Genomic DNA, 18,029 nt, shown 5'->3' with positions numbered 1-18,029 from the left:
TCCTTCCAAGGATGCTTAGCATGGGCTCAGTAGTTCTTAATATCTTATGTAGCTGAGTACTTTCACACGTATTCCGTCGTCCACCCCCTGCACCAATCCTATGAGATGACGTCATTCCCACTTCACAGCTGGGGAAACTGAAGCTCAGAAAATTGGTAGGAACAGCCCCAGGTTGTGCTCTTCATAAGTGGCAGAGATGCCACTCAAACCCTTGCTTTTTCAGAGTTCTCTTGTGGCGCGGTGGGTTAAGGATCCATCACTGTCACTGCAGCAGCTCGGTTGCTGCTGTGGTTGTGGGTTCACTTCCTTGCCCGGGAATTTCCGTATGCCATGGGCACAGCCGAAAAAATACGTAAAAATAAAGCAGACCTTGCTTTTTTGACTCCAAGGCCAGAGTGCTTTATTCTGGCACTGGCAGCCGAAAGCCCGCGTGCCCTAGGGAACCATGGCTGCCACTCTCTCTGACTATGAGTGTTCTCGGCCCACAGTCAGCCCCAGCAAGGAGATCAAGATCGTGTCTGCTGTGCGGAGGAGCAGCATGAGCAGCTGCGGCAGCAGTGGCTACTTCAGCAGCAGCCCCACCCTCAGCAGCAGCCCCCCAGTGCTCTGCAACCCCAAGTCTGGTGAGTGGCTGAAAAGCAGCCCCATTTCTCTGACCGTGACTGTGCGGGACTGTGGGCAGCCTGGGTTCTCTGGGAAGCAGATTCTCAGGTAGAGGGAGACCATTGTGGGAAGCTTGTAAATTACAGTGTCCTTGGGGGCAACACCCATTGGGTGGAAGGGAAGGGCGTGGGGTTGGGCAGAGGGAGAATTGGGCTGCTGTGTAGTTTCCGTGAAGGCTGTGGCTGACCCCAGGAGGAGCTCTGGAGTTGGGATGGCCCTTGAGAGTTGTCCCAACTTGGGATGAGGTGGGCAGGCCTTTATCCCCTCGTGTTGACCAGTCATTGGATGTTGGCTGCCCCGGGAGGAGGGCATGACCTGGTGAAAGACAGCTGTCTTTGGAGACGCGGTTCCAAAGACAGTTGAGGACACTGGCACTCTGAGGGCTGTCTGCCATTAGCAGTTCCAGCAAAGGAAGAAATAGTGCTGCCCCAGACCACAGCCGATGCCAAGATCTGTCAGGTCTCAGCCCCCCTAAGGGAGAAACTTGGATCTCTGCAAACCCGGCTATCCCTGCAGTGGATTCTTGGTGCCTTGTGATTTCAAAAGCTACTCATCAACCTCATGGCCTTTATATTCCAGAAAAGATCTAGACACAGTGATTGTTCATGAACTTGTACTTAGAAGTAATTCTTCCTTGACTTAATCAGTTCTTCAAACCACACAGGGACCTCTAACCCTCCAGTACTACCACCTTCTCACTGTTCCTTACCCATCTTCCCAGGATTAGATTGTGGGGTTCATCACGATAACTGTGGCTCTTTTTTTTTTTTTCTCAGGGCCACACCCTCAGCCTATGGAAGTTCCCAGGCTAGGGGTCAAATTGCCAGCATACACCACAGCCACAGCAACGCCAGATCTGAGCTGCACCTACAACCTACACTGCAGCTTTTGGCAACACCAGATCCTTAATCCTTCAGGCCAGGGATCCAACCCATGTCCTCATGGATACTAGTCAGGTTCTTAACCCACTGAGCCACAAGGGGAACTCCAACTGTGGCCTTGAAAATACCTTCAACTCCATTTGTTTAGTGCCCTGTCCACCCGCCTTTCAGTGCATCACCTTCAGGGAAGAGACTTTGTTCCTCTGTTCGTGCCTCATGCCGTTCCCTCATCACCTGATGCTAGGGACACAACAATGAGAGGTCATGACCCCAACCCTCTTTGAAGCACATCCTCTCTTTGGAGAAAAAAAAAATTATAGGTTCGTGAGAATAAGGACAAATAGATGTTGTTAAAGGGCTTTAAGAGAAAATCGTTGTCTCGGAGTTCCCGTCATGGCTCAGTGGTTAACGATCCCGACGAGAAACCATGAGGTTATAGGTTCGATCCCTGGTCTCGCTCAGTGGGTTAAGGTTAAGGTGTTGCCATGAGCTCTGGTATAAATCACAGGTGCAGCTTGGATCCCACGTTGCTGTGGCTGTGGCGTAGCCCGGCAGCTGCAGCTCCAATTTGACCCCTAACCTGGGAACCTCCATATGCTGTGGGTGTGGCCCTAAAAAAACAAAACAAAACAAAACAAAAAAGAGAGAGGGAGAGAAAACTGTCATCTAATGCTGTTCTCTAGGCAAGTGGGTATTTTTCTTTCTTTCTTTTTTTTTTTTTTTGGAAAACTTTATGGAGTTTTAATATAGTTTGGTGCAGTTTTAAATATCATGTTATTGAAATAATTGTTTCTTATGATAAAGGAAATACATGCTCATGGAAAAAAGTTGCGAACTAGTGTGGTGTGAGGGTTAACCCTCCTTCTGGAGGGTTAGCTCTAAGAAAAAAGTTGTAACTTGTAAGCGAATGAAGAAACTTGGTTCCACAGTATTTTTGCCAAATACTACAATATAGTATGATTCAAAACCACAGTGAAGAGTTCCCAACATTAATATTGTATATTAGAAAGTTGCTAAGAGAGTAGATTTTTTTTTTTTTTTGGCTGTGCCCATGGCATGTAAAAGTTCCTGGACCAGGCATTGAACCCGAGCCACAGCAGCAAGCCGAGCCACTACAGTGACAACGCTGGATCCTTAACCTGCTGCATCACAAGGGAACTCCCAGAGTAAATGTTAAAAGCCCTCATTTCAAGAAAAAAAAAAAAATATGTAGCTATATGTAGTGATAGATGTTAACTAGACTAGGTGATCATTTCATAATATATCCATCATTATGTTGTAACCCAAAACTTTGATATAATGTTAAATGTCAATTACATCTCAATTTAAAAAGAAAGTGTAAAAAAATAAGTGGGGAGTTCCCATCTTGGCTCTGCAGTAACGAACGTAACTAATAACCATGAGGAAGCAGGTTCAACCCATGGCCTTGCTTAGTGGGTTAAGGATCCAGCATTGTCACCAGCTGTGGCTTAGGTTACAGATGTGGCTTGGATATGGCATTGCTGTGGCTGTGATGTAGGCCAGCAGCTTGTAGCTCTAATTCAACTCCTAGTCTGGGAACTTCCATGTGCCATGGGTGCGGCCCTAAAAAGACAAAAACTAAGATAAAATAAGCGGTCCGTGTCATTGCCACGTATCACAAGTATAGTGTGATCCCTACCTGGGGAGGGAGTCATGTGACAGGGAAGAAGAGGTTTCAGTCCTCAACCATGGACCCCTTCGCTGACCTCCTGACCATGTGCTGAGAGCTTCTGCTCTTGGTATGCAACTTCTCCCTCCTTTGGGGGAACATAAATTCATGTTCTCTATTATGACCTTTCTGAGAGCCAAAGCAATAATCCCAGCCACCTGTCCTCTCAACAAGAAGCACTTGGTGACCTTTAACTGAGACAGGGCTTGTTGGGGCCCAGCTGCCTGGCGGATCAGCCAGGCCTTGCCCCACGCTGCCTTTTACTTTCAGCTGCACACTTGTTCCAGGACTGGCATCTGACCCCAGAAGGCCACCAGCAAGGGGAAGTGGAGGCTGGCACTTGGCCACGTCAGGCCCCTGGCCCTGACCCTTCCAATTTCCTTGTGGACTCAAGTTCATGATGCCTTTAAAACTAGGATAGGATTATCCCTGTCCTCCAACCCACTGGCTACTCTGGGCAGCTGTGGTCATCCCTCCTTCAGTTCTTAGTGAGCATGGAATGGATGTGGAAGTTCATTTCTTGGTGGGTTTTTAGGCAGCTGGCAAGTCAGGGATTGACGGCGGTCTTTACCATCTTGGCAGACCACAGCAGTAGACTGATGGGAACAGGTGTCTTCGGAGGGCAATGCACAGCTACCTTTTGGAGCATCTGAGCCCTTCCTTCTGCCTACAGAAACCGCATGGCATGGGAGGAACCATGTAGCAGAGCGTCTAATAAGAGTGTGGGCATCAATGTCAAATGCTTGAGTTTGGAAGGCAGCCGTGTTCACCACGGTACCACCAACACCACTTCCAATGTTTGAGTTTGAATCTTAATTCTACGGCCTGTGGACCATGAGACCCTGGACACAAGCTCTTTAACTTTTTTCAGCTTCTGTTTTCTCCCTAGGAAAATAGGGATAAGGATGAAACTAACCCATTCGTTCATGTGATGATGAAATAAGAGGATGTATTTAAAACACCTAGCACATATTAAGTATGCAGAAAAGTTCATCGATATTATGATTCAGGGCAAAAGGCAGTGTGTACATGCAATCCTCCCCTCCCCGCTGCCCTCCCCGCCATGCCCAAGGTATATAGAAGTTCCTGGGCCAGGGATAGAAACCACTCCACAGCAGAGACCCAAGCCACTGCAGTGACAACACTAGATCCTTAACCTACTGAGCCACCAGGGAACTCTGCAATCTGGGGGTATTAATAAGGACATCAGGGTAGCTTTGGTGTATGAGGTGTCCTCAGTATGGGGTCAGCTCTGGAACCATGGCTCTCAGACCCTCAGAGTCAGGACTTCTCTTAACTTTGACATGTTGAATGCCTATCAGGGTTTAAGCAAAAGAAATTCAAGAACTAGAAAATGTGGTCTTTTCCTATATGGAGAAAGTCCAAGCCACTCCACATCCCACTACTGGCATTCTTATTGCCCCTTACTCTGCTCCACTTCTTCTCTCTGTAGTTCTCTCAACTGGGTTTAGGGTTCTGTATGTGTGCTAATATTTTCTGTCTCTTTGCGGCTAGAACATAAACTGGGAGGCAGGAATCTTTGCCACTTTGGGTCACTGATGTCACATATGAGGCATTCAGTATAGATCTCTGAATGAATGAAGAGAAGGCTCAAAAGCATTCCTACCTTGACACTGCATCTGTCTTACAGTGTTAAAAAGACCCGTCACGTCTGAGGAACTCCTGACTCCCGGAGCTCCGTATGCAAGGAAGACCTTCACGGTAGGCTGGTTGTTTTTGTTTTGGTTTTCCTCCCATGCTGCTCATCTTCTGGGCCATGTCAACGTGTCAGTAGGCAGCCGAGGGACAGAATTGAAAAGCTCTTCCCAACCTCCTTTTTGTTTTTAGCATCATTATAATAGTGGGCTTTCAAGCACAGGAAACAATTTCCAATCTCTTGAGATAGAACATGATGAAAAAGAATATGAGAAAAAGAATATATGACTGGTTATTTTGCTGTACAGCATAATTTGACACAACATTGTAAATCAACTATACTTTAATTAAAAAATTTTTTTTAAATAGTGGGCTTTCTTGACCCTTAGGCACTAAAATGCATTAGGACTTGACACCATTTATTTTTGATACAGCACTTACAATTCCTTTTAAAAAGATTCCTGGAGGAGTTCCCATCATGGCTCAGTGGTTAATGAATCCAACTAGGAACCATGAGGTTGCGGGTTCGATCCCTAGCTTCGCTCAGTGGGTTAAGGATCCAGCGTTGCTGTGAGCTGTGGTGTTGGTTGCAGACGTAGCTTGGATCCCGCGTTGCTGTGGCTATGGTGTAGGCTGGCGGCTACAGCTCCAATTCGACCCCTAGCCTGGGAACCTCCATATGCCATTGTGGCCCAAGAAATGGCAAAAAGACAAAAAAAAAAAAAAAAAAAGATTCTGGAGTTCTCCTGTGGTGCATCATGTTAAGGATCCCGTGTCATCCCCGCAGTGGCTCAGGCTGCTGCTGGTGGCATGGATTCAACCCCTGGCCCAGGAAATTCTACCTGCCATGGTCACAGCCAAAAAAACCCAAATTCCATTATGCATTTATTCTACTATAGGTACAGATGTAAAAGCAAGTGGTCGAACAAATACTGCCAGTTATTCCTTCTGCATTATAGTTAATTTTAAAAATTATTAAAGACATTAGGGAAGTCTTAAGGTAGAGGAAGAAAATTGTGGGATAGATTGCTCTGCCCTGAGCAGTGATGCTTTTGACAATGCTACAATGCCTTGAGTTATACAAGCACCTGATTTGGGCAAAGTGGTTCCTGTGAGCACCTCTGACCACCTGCCCTTTCTTGGAGGTCCTTCAGCCTTCCTTCAACCCTAAGGTTCCACTGGTTTTTCTCAAGCAGAATCCAAGTGCCCCACTTGACATCACCTCACCCACTTCCTGTCCCTGGGTCTCTGTCTCTTCACATTTACCCCGACACCCTCTTCAGTATACTTCTTGGAGTTCCCATCATGGCTCAGTGGAAACAAATCTAACTAGCATCCATGAGGATGCAAGTTCGATCCCTGGCCTTGTCAGTGGGTTAAGGATCTGGCATTGCTGCAAGCTGTGGTGTAGGTCACAGACGTGGCTCAGATCCTGTGTTGCTGTGGCTGTGGTGTAGTCCGGCGGCTACAGCTCTGATTTGACCCCCTAGCCTGGGAACCTCCAAATGCTGTGGGTGCAGCCCTAAAAAGACAAAAAAAAAAACAAAAACAAAAACAAACCCAAAAACACCTCTCATCTTTCCTTGAGTCTTCCAATTTTTATTTTAATATATCAGGGTGGGGGCAGAGCTTTCTACACTCATTCATGCTGCAAACATTTGTCGAGGAATACTTCCCATTCTGAGCACTGAGGTGTTAAAATAGGATCGATCCAGTCCTAGTCCAACAATATGAAAAAAGCACTGGTAATATGTCTATATCAGGGAAAAGGTAATGGGTACCCTTGCAAGTGAAATTAGTTATCATGAGCTGACAGCAGCAAACCCCAAAGCCAATGAAGCGCCCAGTAAAGAACTTCTCAGACAAGCAAAAACAGAATTCATCAGTACCAGACCTGCCCTAGAAATCTTTTTGAGAATGTTCACACAAATTTCATTTGTTTCCCTGCTTTTCCTTAGTCTCCATCATTCAGGAGATAGTAGACTATATTTTTAAAGTACGTTTCCTTGTGGTTTTAAATATCTATGCCAGCATTGCCAGGAATTGATTGTGAACGGCTGTCGTCTGTATTTCACTTGGGGTTTGTTGTGTTAAAGACAAGTCCAGGAGCTGCCCAGCAAATGTTACTGCCAATTGAAATTATAATTATGTCGGTAAAGGCACCTTCCAGTGTCAAACAGCTTTTGGACCAGAGTCGGCTGGTACCCTTTGACCTTTATGTCCTTTTTCACTGTCTTTTCTGGGTAGAGAAAGTCATATTTCAAGAAAGCCAAGACTTTTCCTGATTCTCCCCATTAGTAATTTAGATTGTTACTTTAGAGGTCAATGACATAGCCAGATCATCCAGAAAGCATCCTTTGGGTACAGGGGAAAAGAACAAACCTTGGAGCAGAAATTGGATCTGGAGAGAAATCTCAGCCATGTTTTTGAAGATCTTCTAAATTTTCCATTCAAGTCTGAGATTAAACCGCACGGGAGCCTAAGAAAGAAGCAATCTGCCAGTTATTTATTGAGTGGTGACCTCACAGAAGAAGCTTCATTCTGCCAAACCAGGGTTTCTGGACCACATTTTCCATACATATAAATATATATATATATATGCCTGTGTTTGTGATAGAAGCAGAGGAGGCTGTTTCCCCTAACAGGGCAGAGATGAAATGGAGAAGAATTATGTCAGGGCATGAACTTAATCTTGGGTTTTTCTGTCTCTTGGAAGGACGGGCCAATTGCCAGGGACTGTCTGCGGGTTGCTAATTGTGGTTTTCCTCTGCAGATTGTTGGTGACGCCGTTGGCTGGGGCTTCGTGGTGCGGGGAAGTAAGCCATGCCACATCCAGGCCGTGGACCCCAGTGGCCCTGCAGCCGCTGCAGGGATGAAGGTACCTCCAGCTGAGCAATGTTGAAGTACCTCTGCTTTTATTTCATTGTTTGGTGCCATTTGAACTTTCTCTCCCTGTGCTTTTTGGTCCCATTTTTGTCATTTCCCTTTCCTTTTCTGAATGGGGTTGAAATGAAGCCAAGAGCGTATGAAGTAGCAAATAGAAGTTTTCCTGTCGAGGTGACTGGGTCTCCTTGGTCTCCAGACCTCCCTTGGTTCTTATGCATTTCTCTCCTTAACGAATGCTGAGTTTGGGGAAAAAAAAGTTTCCGTTTGCTTAAATTTTATGTAATGACTCTACTGCTTCTGTGCTACACAACATATATACTTGTGGCATTTATGCAGCCAGTGGTGCACGTGAGACTAGTAAGAAACAGGAAATGGTGAGAAGAAGACCAAAGTCATGGAGTTTGAGAGAAGAGACCTGCATTCATATTTTGATTTTACCACTTACTAGCTCTCTGAACAAGTTCTGCAACATCTCAAAGCCTGTTTCCTCCTCTCTGAAATTAGTAATCACATTTCACTCTGCTGTGCCATGGGTTAAATATGTTAAAACACTTCAAAAAATTGAATGGATTGTGTAAGATTTTTGAAATTTACTTTTACATATTTTTACTGTTAAAGTAATGAATATAGAGTCCAGAAAATTTGGAGAATAGACAGGCAGAAAAAAAATTATGATTGCCTATAGTTTTTCCTAACCACTCTTAACATTTTAAAGCAGCTCAATTGAAGTATAATGGACATACAGTAACCCATATCAGGAGTTCCCCGTGTGGCTCAGTGGGTTAGGGACCCGATGTTATCTCTGTGAGGATACAGGTTCAATCCCTGGCCTCACACAGTGGGTTGAGGATCTGGCGATGCTGCAGGCTATGGCGTAGGTTGCAGATGTGGCTCAGATCCACTATTGCTGTGGCTATAGCTAAGGCTGCAGCGGCAGCTCCTATTCTACCCCTGGTACAGGAATTTCCATATGCCGCAGGTGCATCTGTTAAAAAAAAAAGGAAAGTGTATCACTGTTAATATTTTGATTTATATTCTTCCAGACTTCTTGTGCGTATATATACATTTATATGTACACACATAAATATATATATATATATATATGCATTTTTTTATTTGTAAAGAAATATGGTATAAAGATATTGAGAGCACTGGTTTTCTGCTTTATTTTTTTATTTAAAAATTTTTTGTTAAAGTATAGTTGATTTACAGTGTTGTGCCAATTTCTGATGGACAGCAAAGTGATTCAGGTATATATATATTATATATATATTCACATATATATATATATACACACACACATATATATGCATTCTTTACTGGTTATTCTGCTTCAAAACACCTTTATCTGGTACACTTTCGTTCTGTCATCTGTGAAACATTTCAAAGAGGACATTTATCTCTTGGTTATCTGGGACCCTGGGAGGATGTAGAAGCCTTGAAAACTGCATATTATGCCCTCCTTCATGTCTTCAATACTTTCATCCTCTCCCATCAGTCCTTTTCCTCGAGCGGTAACCAGTGAAGCAATAGGCATGGTTTGGATAGCCACAGCTCTGATTTCTAGCACCTCCCCTCTGGCACTGGTATAGCCACCGGAAAAGAGACGTGGGCAGCTGAGACCAGCTCAAGGGGAGCACAGAGCCGAGATGACGGCCAGTCTGGGTTTTGGACGCTGGTAGAATTCCAAGTTGACCCCGCCCACTGATTTGAACACCTCCTTCCTGCAAGGAGCCCCAGGATCACCAGGTCCTGTGCTCTGGACAGGTTGCAGAAGCCTTGTTGGCTACGTCTGTTTGTATTCCAGACCCTTCCTACCTCCTCAGTATTGCAGTGGGCACAGCACCAAACTAGCCCAGGGCAGGAAAGTTGGCCAGGAGCATTTACATTTCTGCTGAGGCCAAATTTTTCATTTTCTAATGGAACTCTTGGCTGTGGAAAGAGTTTTATATTTTATTTCCACAGTAAAGAACCTCAGTCTAAATTATTTTTGGCAGAGGGCTTCAATCATGAGCGTGCACTCACTCGCATGGGGTTTGGACTTAAAGCATATTTCCTTTGGGAAAGTGATGGATTTATGGCAGCTAAAGACCTCGTTTTGCTTAGCCAGGTGGATTTCATCGATTTGAGTCCATCTTTATTGATTACCATGCATATCTGTTCTAGACATTGTCAGTTGATTAATGAACTCCTTAATGTATCTACTCTGATAGATGAGTAACCTGATATTTTTTTTTCAATTTCAAAAACTAACACTTCATATGGTTTATATTCTTAGTTTCTCTGGGGGGGTGTACAATGGTTTGCATATGTTGTAGGCAGTACAGAATTCAGTAGAGCAGAGTTTTCAGAGTTGTATTATGCAGCCCTCTGGTCTAGCAAAATTTTCTGTCCTGAGGTTCTGTGATCAAGGCAGTTTTCCACTGCTGCGCACTTTATTTCCCGCTTGGAAATTTACAAAAAGCACATTAGCATTCGAAAAGTGCTGGGAAATCCAGCTAGGAAAAACAAATTTGTTTAAATTAGCTAATACAACATGTATCATTTAATAGAAACTCTGAAGTAGAATCTTAAGATTAAGATACAGCCCGGTCCTAAAAAGCTGCTTTTGATCAAACTCTGTATTAGAATAAATATATTGAGATGTATTTTTTAATTGTACTGTTGGTCAAATGGAAATGGTAGGGAATATAATATGCTCTTCCATATAATTTATTTGTATATCTTCACTTTAAATTACATAGTCTGTTATTTTGTTACCAAATAAATTATTTCCTATTTTTACCATATGTATCTGTTCTAGAATAACTTAACATTTAAAAAGCCATTTGGTTTTTTTGTTTGTTTGTCTTTTTGTCTTTTTAGGGCTGTACCTGCAGTATATGGAGGTTCCCAGGCTAGGGGTCCAATCAGAGCGATGGCTACCGGCCTACACTAGTGCCACAGCAACTTGGGATCTGAACTGTGTCTGTGACCTACACCACAGCGCAGCCCACAGCAATGCCGAATCCTTAACCCACTGAGCGAGGCCAGGGATTGAACCCACGTCCTCATGGATGCTAGTCCTGTTTGTTAACCACTGAGCCATGATGGGAACTCCCAGGTTGGTTGGTTGGTTTGTTTTTTGTCTTTTTAGGGCTGCACCTGTGGCATGTGGAGGCTCCCAGGCCAGAGGTCAAACTGGAGTTGTAGCCGCTAACCTACACCACAGCCACAGCAGTGCCAGATGTGAGCCACATCTGCAACCTATACCACAGCTCACAGCAATGCTGGATCCTTAACCCACTGAGCGAGGCCAGGGATAGAACCTGCGACCTCGTGGATACTAGTCAGATTCATTTTCCGCTGAGCCACAGTGGTAACTCCTGAAACGCCATTTCTATAACGCATTCCTAGAGGCTTCTTTGCACTGACCTGTTGCATCGTTGTTGCTCTTGAACTACAGGGGAGTGAGTCTGGTTGTGGGGTGCTCTGTCTGTGGTGAGGGGAGCAGGGATGACTCTGAAGGAGCATGTCCTGGGGGAAGAGTCCCCTGACCTGGGCAGTGATTGACCTGCATGGTCTGGGGGGCAGAAATCACCCAAAACTTTGGCCAGAATCCTCCTTTTCGCACCTCTGACTGGCAAGAGCTGATCTAGGACAGTGTAAAGTGTCCGACTTTGCCTTCTGTGTCACTCTCCACACAGAAGATCAGGCTCACCCTTCAGGTCACAGCCCTCATTTTCTCCTACTTTCCAGTGTAGACAAAACTTTGCATCTGGGCCCAGTGACTTTGCCATGAGCAGCATTTTTAGACCTTTACTGTGGCTGCCTAACGTCACTGCTTTTCTTGCCAAAACAGAAGTCATTTTGTAATTAAGTGTTTTTTTAATGTTTACCATTTCTTTTGTTTTACCTTTGTTGTTGTTGTTGTTTTTCTTCTTAGGGCTGCACCTGCTGCACACGGAAGTTCCCAGGCTACCAGTCAAATCGGAGGTGCAGCTGCTGGCTACACCACAGCTCCAGCAACACCATATCCGAGCCACATCTCCTACCTTCACCACAACTCACGGCAACACCAGACCCTTAACCCACTGAGCAAGGCCAGGGATTGAACCTCGTGGATACTAGTGGGGTTCTTAACCCACTGAACTACAACGGGAACTCCTATTTTACCTTTTTATAGGGCTTGGACAATTTTAAGAGGTGGGCCACCAGTCTGTGGACAGGCCAGACCCCAGACTGAAGGGACTGAGTGCCGTATTCCTCTTGTGATGCTTCTTAACCTTTTCAGACCCAGAGGAGAGCCCTCTTTGCCTGGTTTATTTTATTTTATTTTATTTTATTTTATTTTATTGATTGATTGATTGATTGTCTTTTTGTCTTTCCTGGGGCCGCTCCCTTGGCATATGGACATTCCCAGGCTGGGGATCTAATCGGAGCTACAGCTGCCGGCCTACGCCAGAGCCACAGCAACACAGGATCCAAGCCGTGTCTATGATCTACACCACAGCTCACAGCAACACCAGATCCTTAACCCACTGAGCAAGGCCAGGGATCGAACCCGCAACCTCATGGTTCCTAATCGGATTCGTTAACCACTGAGCCATGACGGGAACTCCCTCTCTTTGCCTGGTTTAAAGGGAGCCCTTAATCTATGACAAGGGGAGACCATCATGCCTGACTTAAAACTTACTTCTCTAGAAATTCTGGAAGAACTCCAGAGAAAATGTGTCCTTTAGGAGAGAAATAAAGTCTACTTGATTTTTTTCCTGGATTAGATAGAGAAGTTTTTGCCCTAGCCCCAGTGCCCAGGGCTCTTCATGCCCACAGCCTCGTCACAGCTGACCCTGGTGGGGGCATGGCCAGGGGCTGAGCTGCAGGATGGTTTTGCTGAGACGCTGGCGAGGGAAGGTTCCAACCTGACTGCAGTTGTATGTGGAATTGAGTTTTAGGGGTTTGGGTCCAAAAACTTTCATGGCATCTCAGGCTCGAGTGAAAATTTTATTTTTACTCTAGTCCACTTCTCTTCCTCCCTTCTAGTTCCCTTCTTCTCCTCATGCCATAAAATATATTTGTCCCCAGAGACCAAAATAGGGAGCAGATGTTACCAGAGGCCCCAAACTATAACCTTATTTTCTGTTAGGTCCCAATCAAGACCCAGATAAAAAAGAGAACAATTAGTTAGTTACACCTTTGCTGATAATCGTCTATATGGTTATTTCATACGCCTCTCGCCAGCCCTTCTGGCCCTTATGTTGTATTTTAAGTAAAGATTTTCTTTACTTACAAATGAAATCTGTAAACCTCTGGCTTAGAGGGCCTTTCCTTGGCATTGCAACTCTGGAATGGAGCATGACATAGGGGACCCATGGGAAGCTGAATCAACCCACGCAATGCATTTTCATCTAAAAGATGTTGTTCCCTTGGAGCTCCCATCATAGCTCAGCAGAAATGAATCTGACTAGCACCCATGAGGACGCAGGTTCGATCCTGGGCCTTGCTCAATGAGTTAAGGATCCAGCGTTGCCATGAGCTTTGGTGTAGGTCAAAGAGGTGGCTCGGATTCCGCGTTTCTGTGGCTGTGGCGTAGGCCAACAGCTACAGCTCTGATTCGACTCCTAGCCTGGGCAACCCCACATGCCGCAGGTGTGGCCCCCCCAAAAATAAATAAATAAAGTAAAAGAGGTTGTTCCCTACATTTTCCCTTTAATGACTCTTATCCTTTAGGGAGTCCATACCAGTAGCTTCTGGTTTATTCCAATACCATGAGGAAAGGAGAAAAGAGGAGGAGAAGCTTTAATTTATTGGGTGTCTTCTGTATGCCTAACCGTGCACCACACTGGGCCCTTTCTGTACATGAGTCCACTTCATATTAGCATCTAAATATTAAAATCCTGGAGGAAGGGAGTTCCCATTGTGGCTCAGCAGGTTACCAACCTGACTAGTATCCATGAGGATGCCGGTTCAATCCCTGGCCTTGATCAGTGGGTTAAGGATCCAGCATTGCCCTGAGCTATGGCATAGGCATCCAGCTGCAGCTCCGATTCGACCCTTAGCCTGGACATCTCCATATGGGCATCTCCTGGGCAGCCCTAAATAAAAAAAATAAAAATAAAAAATCCTGGAGGAAGAAATGGTTCCAGAAAGAATAATTCCAATTCTTACCTCTTTTCATCTACTCTGAAAGGAAATAAAGTTCCTTCCCGGGAGTTCCCATCGTGGTGCAAATCATTTTTATTCTCTCTTTTTTTCATGTTTTATTTTTTATTTATTTTTTAAATGATTTTTACTTTTTCCATCATAGCTGGTTTACAGTGTTCTGTCAATTTTCTACTGTACAGCAAGGTGACCCATACATTTTTATCCTTGACACCAGCCTCTCAGCTAGGTCAGGACTATATCTTGCAGGTCATCCAAGTGAAAGATGTAAAAAAAATGTATCAGTTAGTTTAATCAAACACTCATCAGAGCAGACCATTCAGCTTTCAGATTCTGAAGGAATTTGAGCCATACTTATAAATAAGAAACAAAAGATATCCTTGCTCTTTTCTGGGAAGTTTATTTTTTTCTGGTGGGAATAATTAAATCCTGTGAGAAAGAGTATTCAAGTTTTCATGCAACCCTGTGCCAACTCTTAGAGGGATTTCAAGATTTTGGCTTCTTTTCTTGTTTCCTGCTGTGATGAATTGATGGATGTGGACCTATGGGGCCTCTTTTCAGTGTTTGTTTGTTTCTTTGTATGTTTACATAGAGACAAAATTATCTGAGTCAGAGTAAGGAATTAGTGGTCATTGTGTTCTTTCTTCCTCCTTCCCAAAATTCCTTTTTCTCATATAGAGGAAAATGTCAAAATTCTGCTTTTTGGTCTTTCCTCCCCGTGGCAACAAATCTGTATATTTCATGGAATTTTCTTCCCAAACCAAGAGAGGCCAGGTTGGGCAAACCATCCCAAGTTCCTAATTAACTTAACCAAGACAGTTTCGGCACTGAAGTAGCAAATGGTAGAATGATCAGCACAAATCAAAAACAATTGCATGCTATGATGTGTTTTTGTTTGTTTGTTTTTTTTTGTTTTTTTTTTTTTGCTGGGGGGGCTTGCAGGTGATTGTTGGTTTGTTTTTGCGTTGCTGCAGCATATAGAAGTTCTTGGGCCGGGAATCAAACTCTAGCTACAACATCAACATGAACCACAGCAGTGACAACACCAGATCCTTAATCCACTGAGCCACCAGGGAACTCCCGTGATGTTTTAAAAGTACTTCCTTTTCAGAGTTCCCACTGGGGCACAACCGATTGCAGCATCGAAACTACAGCTCAGATATGATCCCTGGCCTGGGACCTCCATGTGCCGTGGGGCAGCCAAAAAAATGTTTTTTGAAAAGTAGCTCCTTGCCAGTTGAACTCAAGAAAGCCCTTTGTGGGGATTAAAAAGGGTTGTCTTCTGTGCTGTGCTCTTACTGTATCAGAGTTGTTGCTTCCCAGCCAACAGGAAGTAGAAGGGTCAGTGTTCCCTCTCTCACCATTGGGCATTGTTGGGGGAGATAAGACCGCTTTGCCTGTGGGGGGTGCTGCCAGTGCTAAGGCCACATCTTGGGACCTCAGCTCAGACTGCCTTCCAGCTCTGTGCCCATCCTGGGCAGGGGGCCATCCCTCATATCAGGTTCCAACAACCTGGAGATCCCAGGGCAGCTCGGCACAGTCCTTTGTTCCATTAGCACTTACTGACCACCTCCCACAAGCCAGACAACTGTTAGGTCTCTATGGGATTTACAGTCTAAGGAGGGAGAGGGACATTCGTCAAATAATTCCACTCTGAAGCGTATAATTATAAACAGAGACGAGAGCTGTGAAGAAAAGAGCCATTTGTGTAGGACAGCGAGCGGGATAGCAGGCAGCAGCCCCCTGAGGGAGGGATGATGCTTGAGCTGGGACCTAAAGAATGAATAGAGATCAAGTCAGCCTAAGTGTCCCTGTGTCTGTGTGTGCGTTGTACGCACCTCTGTGTACAGGTACATGCGTGTGGTTTGCAGTGTGTGCCTGTGTGCAGGGGTGTACACACACATACACATGAATATGCACACACATAGGTTTATTCCATAAACCCAGAAGGGAACATAGTTCCTTGGAAAAAAAGAATAAAAGCTAAGTCTTGACTGCAGGGTAAAGAGAATTTTGGAGGAGGGTGGGTAGCAGTGAATTAGAGCACTGTTTCTTTTTTCTTTTTTCTTTTTATTTTTTTTGTCTTTTTGCCTTTTTCTAGGGCCACACCCGTGGCATATGGAGGTTCCCAGGCTAGGGGTCGAATCGGAGCTGTAGCCACCAGCCTGCGCCAGAGCCACAGCAACGCGGGATCCGAGCCACATCTGCAACCTACACCACAGCTCATGGCAATGCCGGATCCTTAACCCACTGAGCAAGGCCAGGGCTCGAACCCGCAACCTCATGGTTCCTAGTCGAATTCATTAACCACTGCGCCACGACAGGAACGCCTTCTTTTTTAATATTTAAAAAAAATTTTTTTTTTACTTTTTAAGGCCACAGCTGTGGCATATGGAAGTTCCCAGGCTAAGGTTTGAATCAGAGGTGCAGCTGCCAGCCTACACCACAGCCACAGCCACGCAGGATCTGAGCCATGTCTGTGACCTACACTGCAGCTCATGGTAATGCCAGATCTTTAACCCACTGATGATCGAGGCCAGGGATCGAACCCGCATCCTCATGGATAGGGTTTATAACCCGTTGAACCACAACTGGAAACTCCCAGAGCACTGTTTCTTAAATCTATTTTTTATTATCTTCCCCTGCCAATTTTTTTTTGTTTTTATTTTTTTACTTTTTTAGGGGGGCCACACCCACAAAATATGAACGTTCCCAGGCCAGGGATTGAATCCGAGCTGCCACTGTGACCTACGCCACAGTTGCTGGGTCCTTTAACCCACTGAACCAGGCCAGGGATTGAACCCACTCCTCAGCAGTGACCTAAGCTGCTGCAGTCAGATTCTTAACACACCACGCCTCAGTGGAAATTTGAGCCTTTTTAAGACATTTTTTTCCTCATCATCCCTCCCTATGAAATGTGGATATACCACTGATAACTATATATCTATTTATGGACTATGTATGTGTATATATGTATATATATGCTTTATGCATAAAAAAGGAAGATTTTTTCACACTCCAAGAGGCAGTCCTTTCCCCTTCAGAGACTAAGTCACCCCCATTGAAAATGCATGACTTAGGAGCTCTCGTTGTGGCACCACAGAAACGAACCTGATTAGCATCCATGAGGAGGTGGGTTTGATCCCTGGCCTCGTTCAGTGGGTCAAGGATCTGGCATTGTTGTGAGCTATGATATAGGCTGAAGACTCGGCTCAGATCCCATGTGGCTGTGGCTGTGGCTGTGGTGTAGGCCGGCAGGCAGCTACAGCTCCAGTTAGACCCCTAGCCCGGGAATTTCCATATGCTTGGGGTGTGGCCCTAAAAACAGCAAATTAAAGGAAAGGAAGGAAGAAAGGAAGACAATGCATGAGTTAGAAGAAAGCTTAAGAGATTTATAAAAGTGTGTTTTACATTGAGTCATAATTTTCATATGACAAAATGCACAGCTCTGAAGTATCTAGTTTGATAAATGTCAGGTATATGCACCTGTGTAACTACCAATCAGCACTTAGAATATTTCCCCACACTTCAGAAAATTCCCTTCTGCCTCTTTCCAGATAGTCCCCTCCCACCAGAGGCAACCCATTTTACAGATTTCTATCACCAGACATAAGCGTCAGTTGTTTGAATCCTGGCTCCACTCCTCACATCTCTGTGATGTTTGGCAGATTATTTTCTTTCTCTGGGCCCTTTTCTCGTCTGGTAAATGAGGCCACATGTGACGTCCTGCTCACAGAGCTGGTGAGAGAGTCGTTTTTCTCCTCCTTCCCCCACAGCACGATGACCTTGGCACATTTCTAAGACATGCTCAGCAGCATCCAGCTTCTGGAATAGGTCAGGGTTTCTTCAGTTCCGGACATCCTTCTCAAGTTCCCCGAGCTCCAACCTTTCCAGTCTTAGTTGCCATTTACTTTATGATCTCAGAATTCTGCTCAGACCTCCCATCCCCCTCATGTCTCTGCTCCTCGGCGCGTCCAGAAAGCGACACTCCGCTGCCTGCTGAGGCCACACGGTCCTCTCGGGCTGATTTCACCCAATAACCCTGGGACTAGCCCTTTCAAAAATCTCCTCCACAGGGAACTATATCTAATCACTTGTGATGGAACATGATG

The 18,029-nt window shown here is 45.0% G+C and overlaps 1 protein-coding gene across 6 annotated transcripts in view; it reads left to right on the top strand.

Moving 5' to 3' along the window:
* DEPTOR (DEP domain containing MTOR interacting protein) overlaps positions 1-18,029 on the top strand; it is a 210,623-nt gene that overhangs the window by 154,165 nt on the left and 38,429 nt on the right. For all 6 annotated transcript variants that reach the window (XM_021090558.1, XM_021090555.1, XM_021090554.1 and 3 more), the window contains exons 9-11: positions 489-623; positions 4,886-4,956; positions 7,664-7,768. In XM_021090558.1, the coding sequence (XP_020946217.1) occupies positions 489-623; positions 4,886-4,956; positions 7,664-7,768 (311 nt within the window). The remainder of the gene's footprint in view (positions 1-488; positions 624-4,885; positions 4,957-7,663; positions 7,769-18,029) is intronic.

The sequence above is a fragment of the Sus scrofa genome, chromosome 4 (genome assembly GCF_000003025.6).
Source record: "Sus scrofa isolate TJ Tabasco breed Duroc chromosome 4, Sscrofa11.1, whole genome shotgun sequence".
Lineage (NCBI taxonomy): Eukaryota > Metazoa > Chordata > Mammalia > Artiodactyla > Suidae > Sus > Sus scrofa.
The sequence above is the reverse complement of the archived record's forward strand: the minus strand, read 5'-3'. Positions and strand labels throughout refer to the sequence as shown.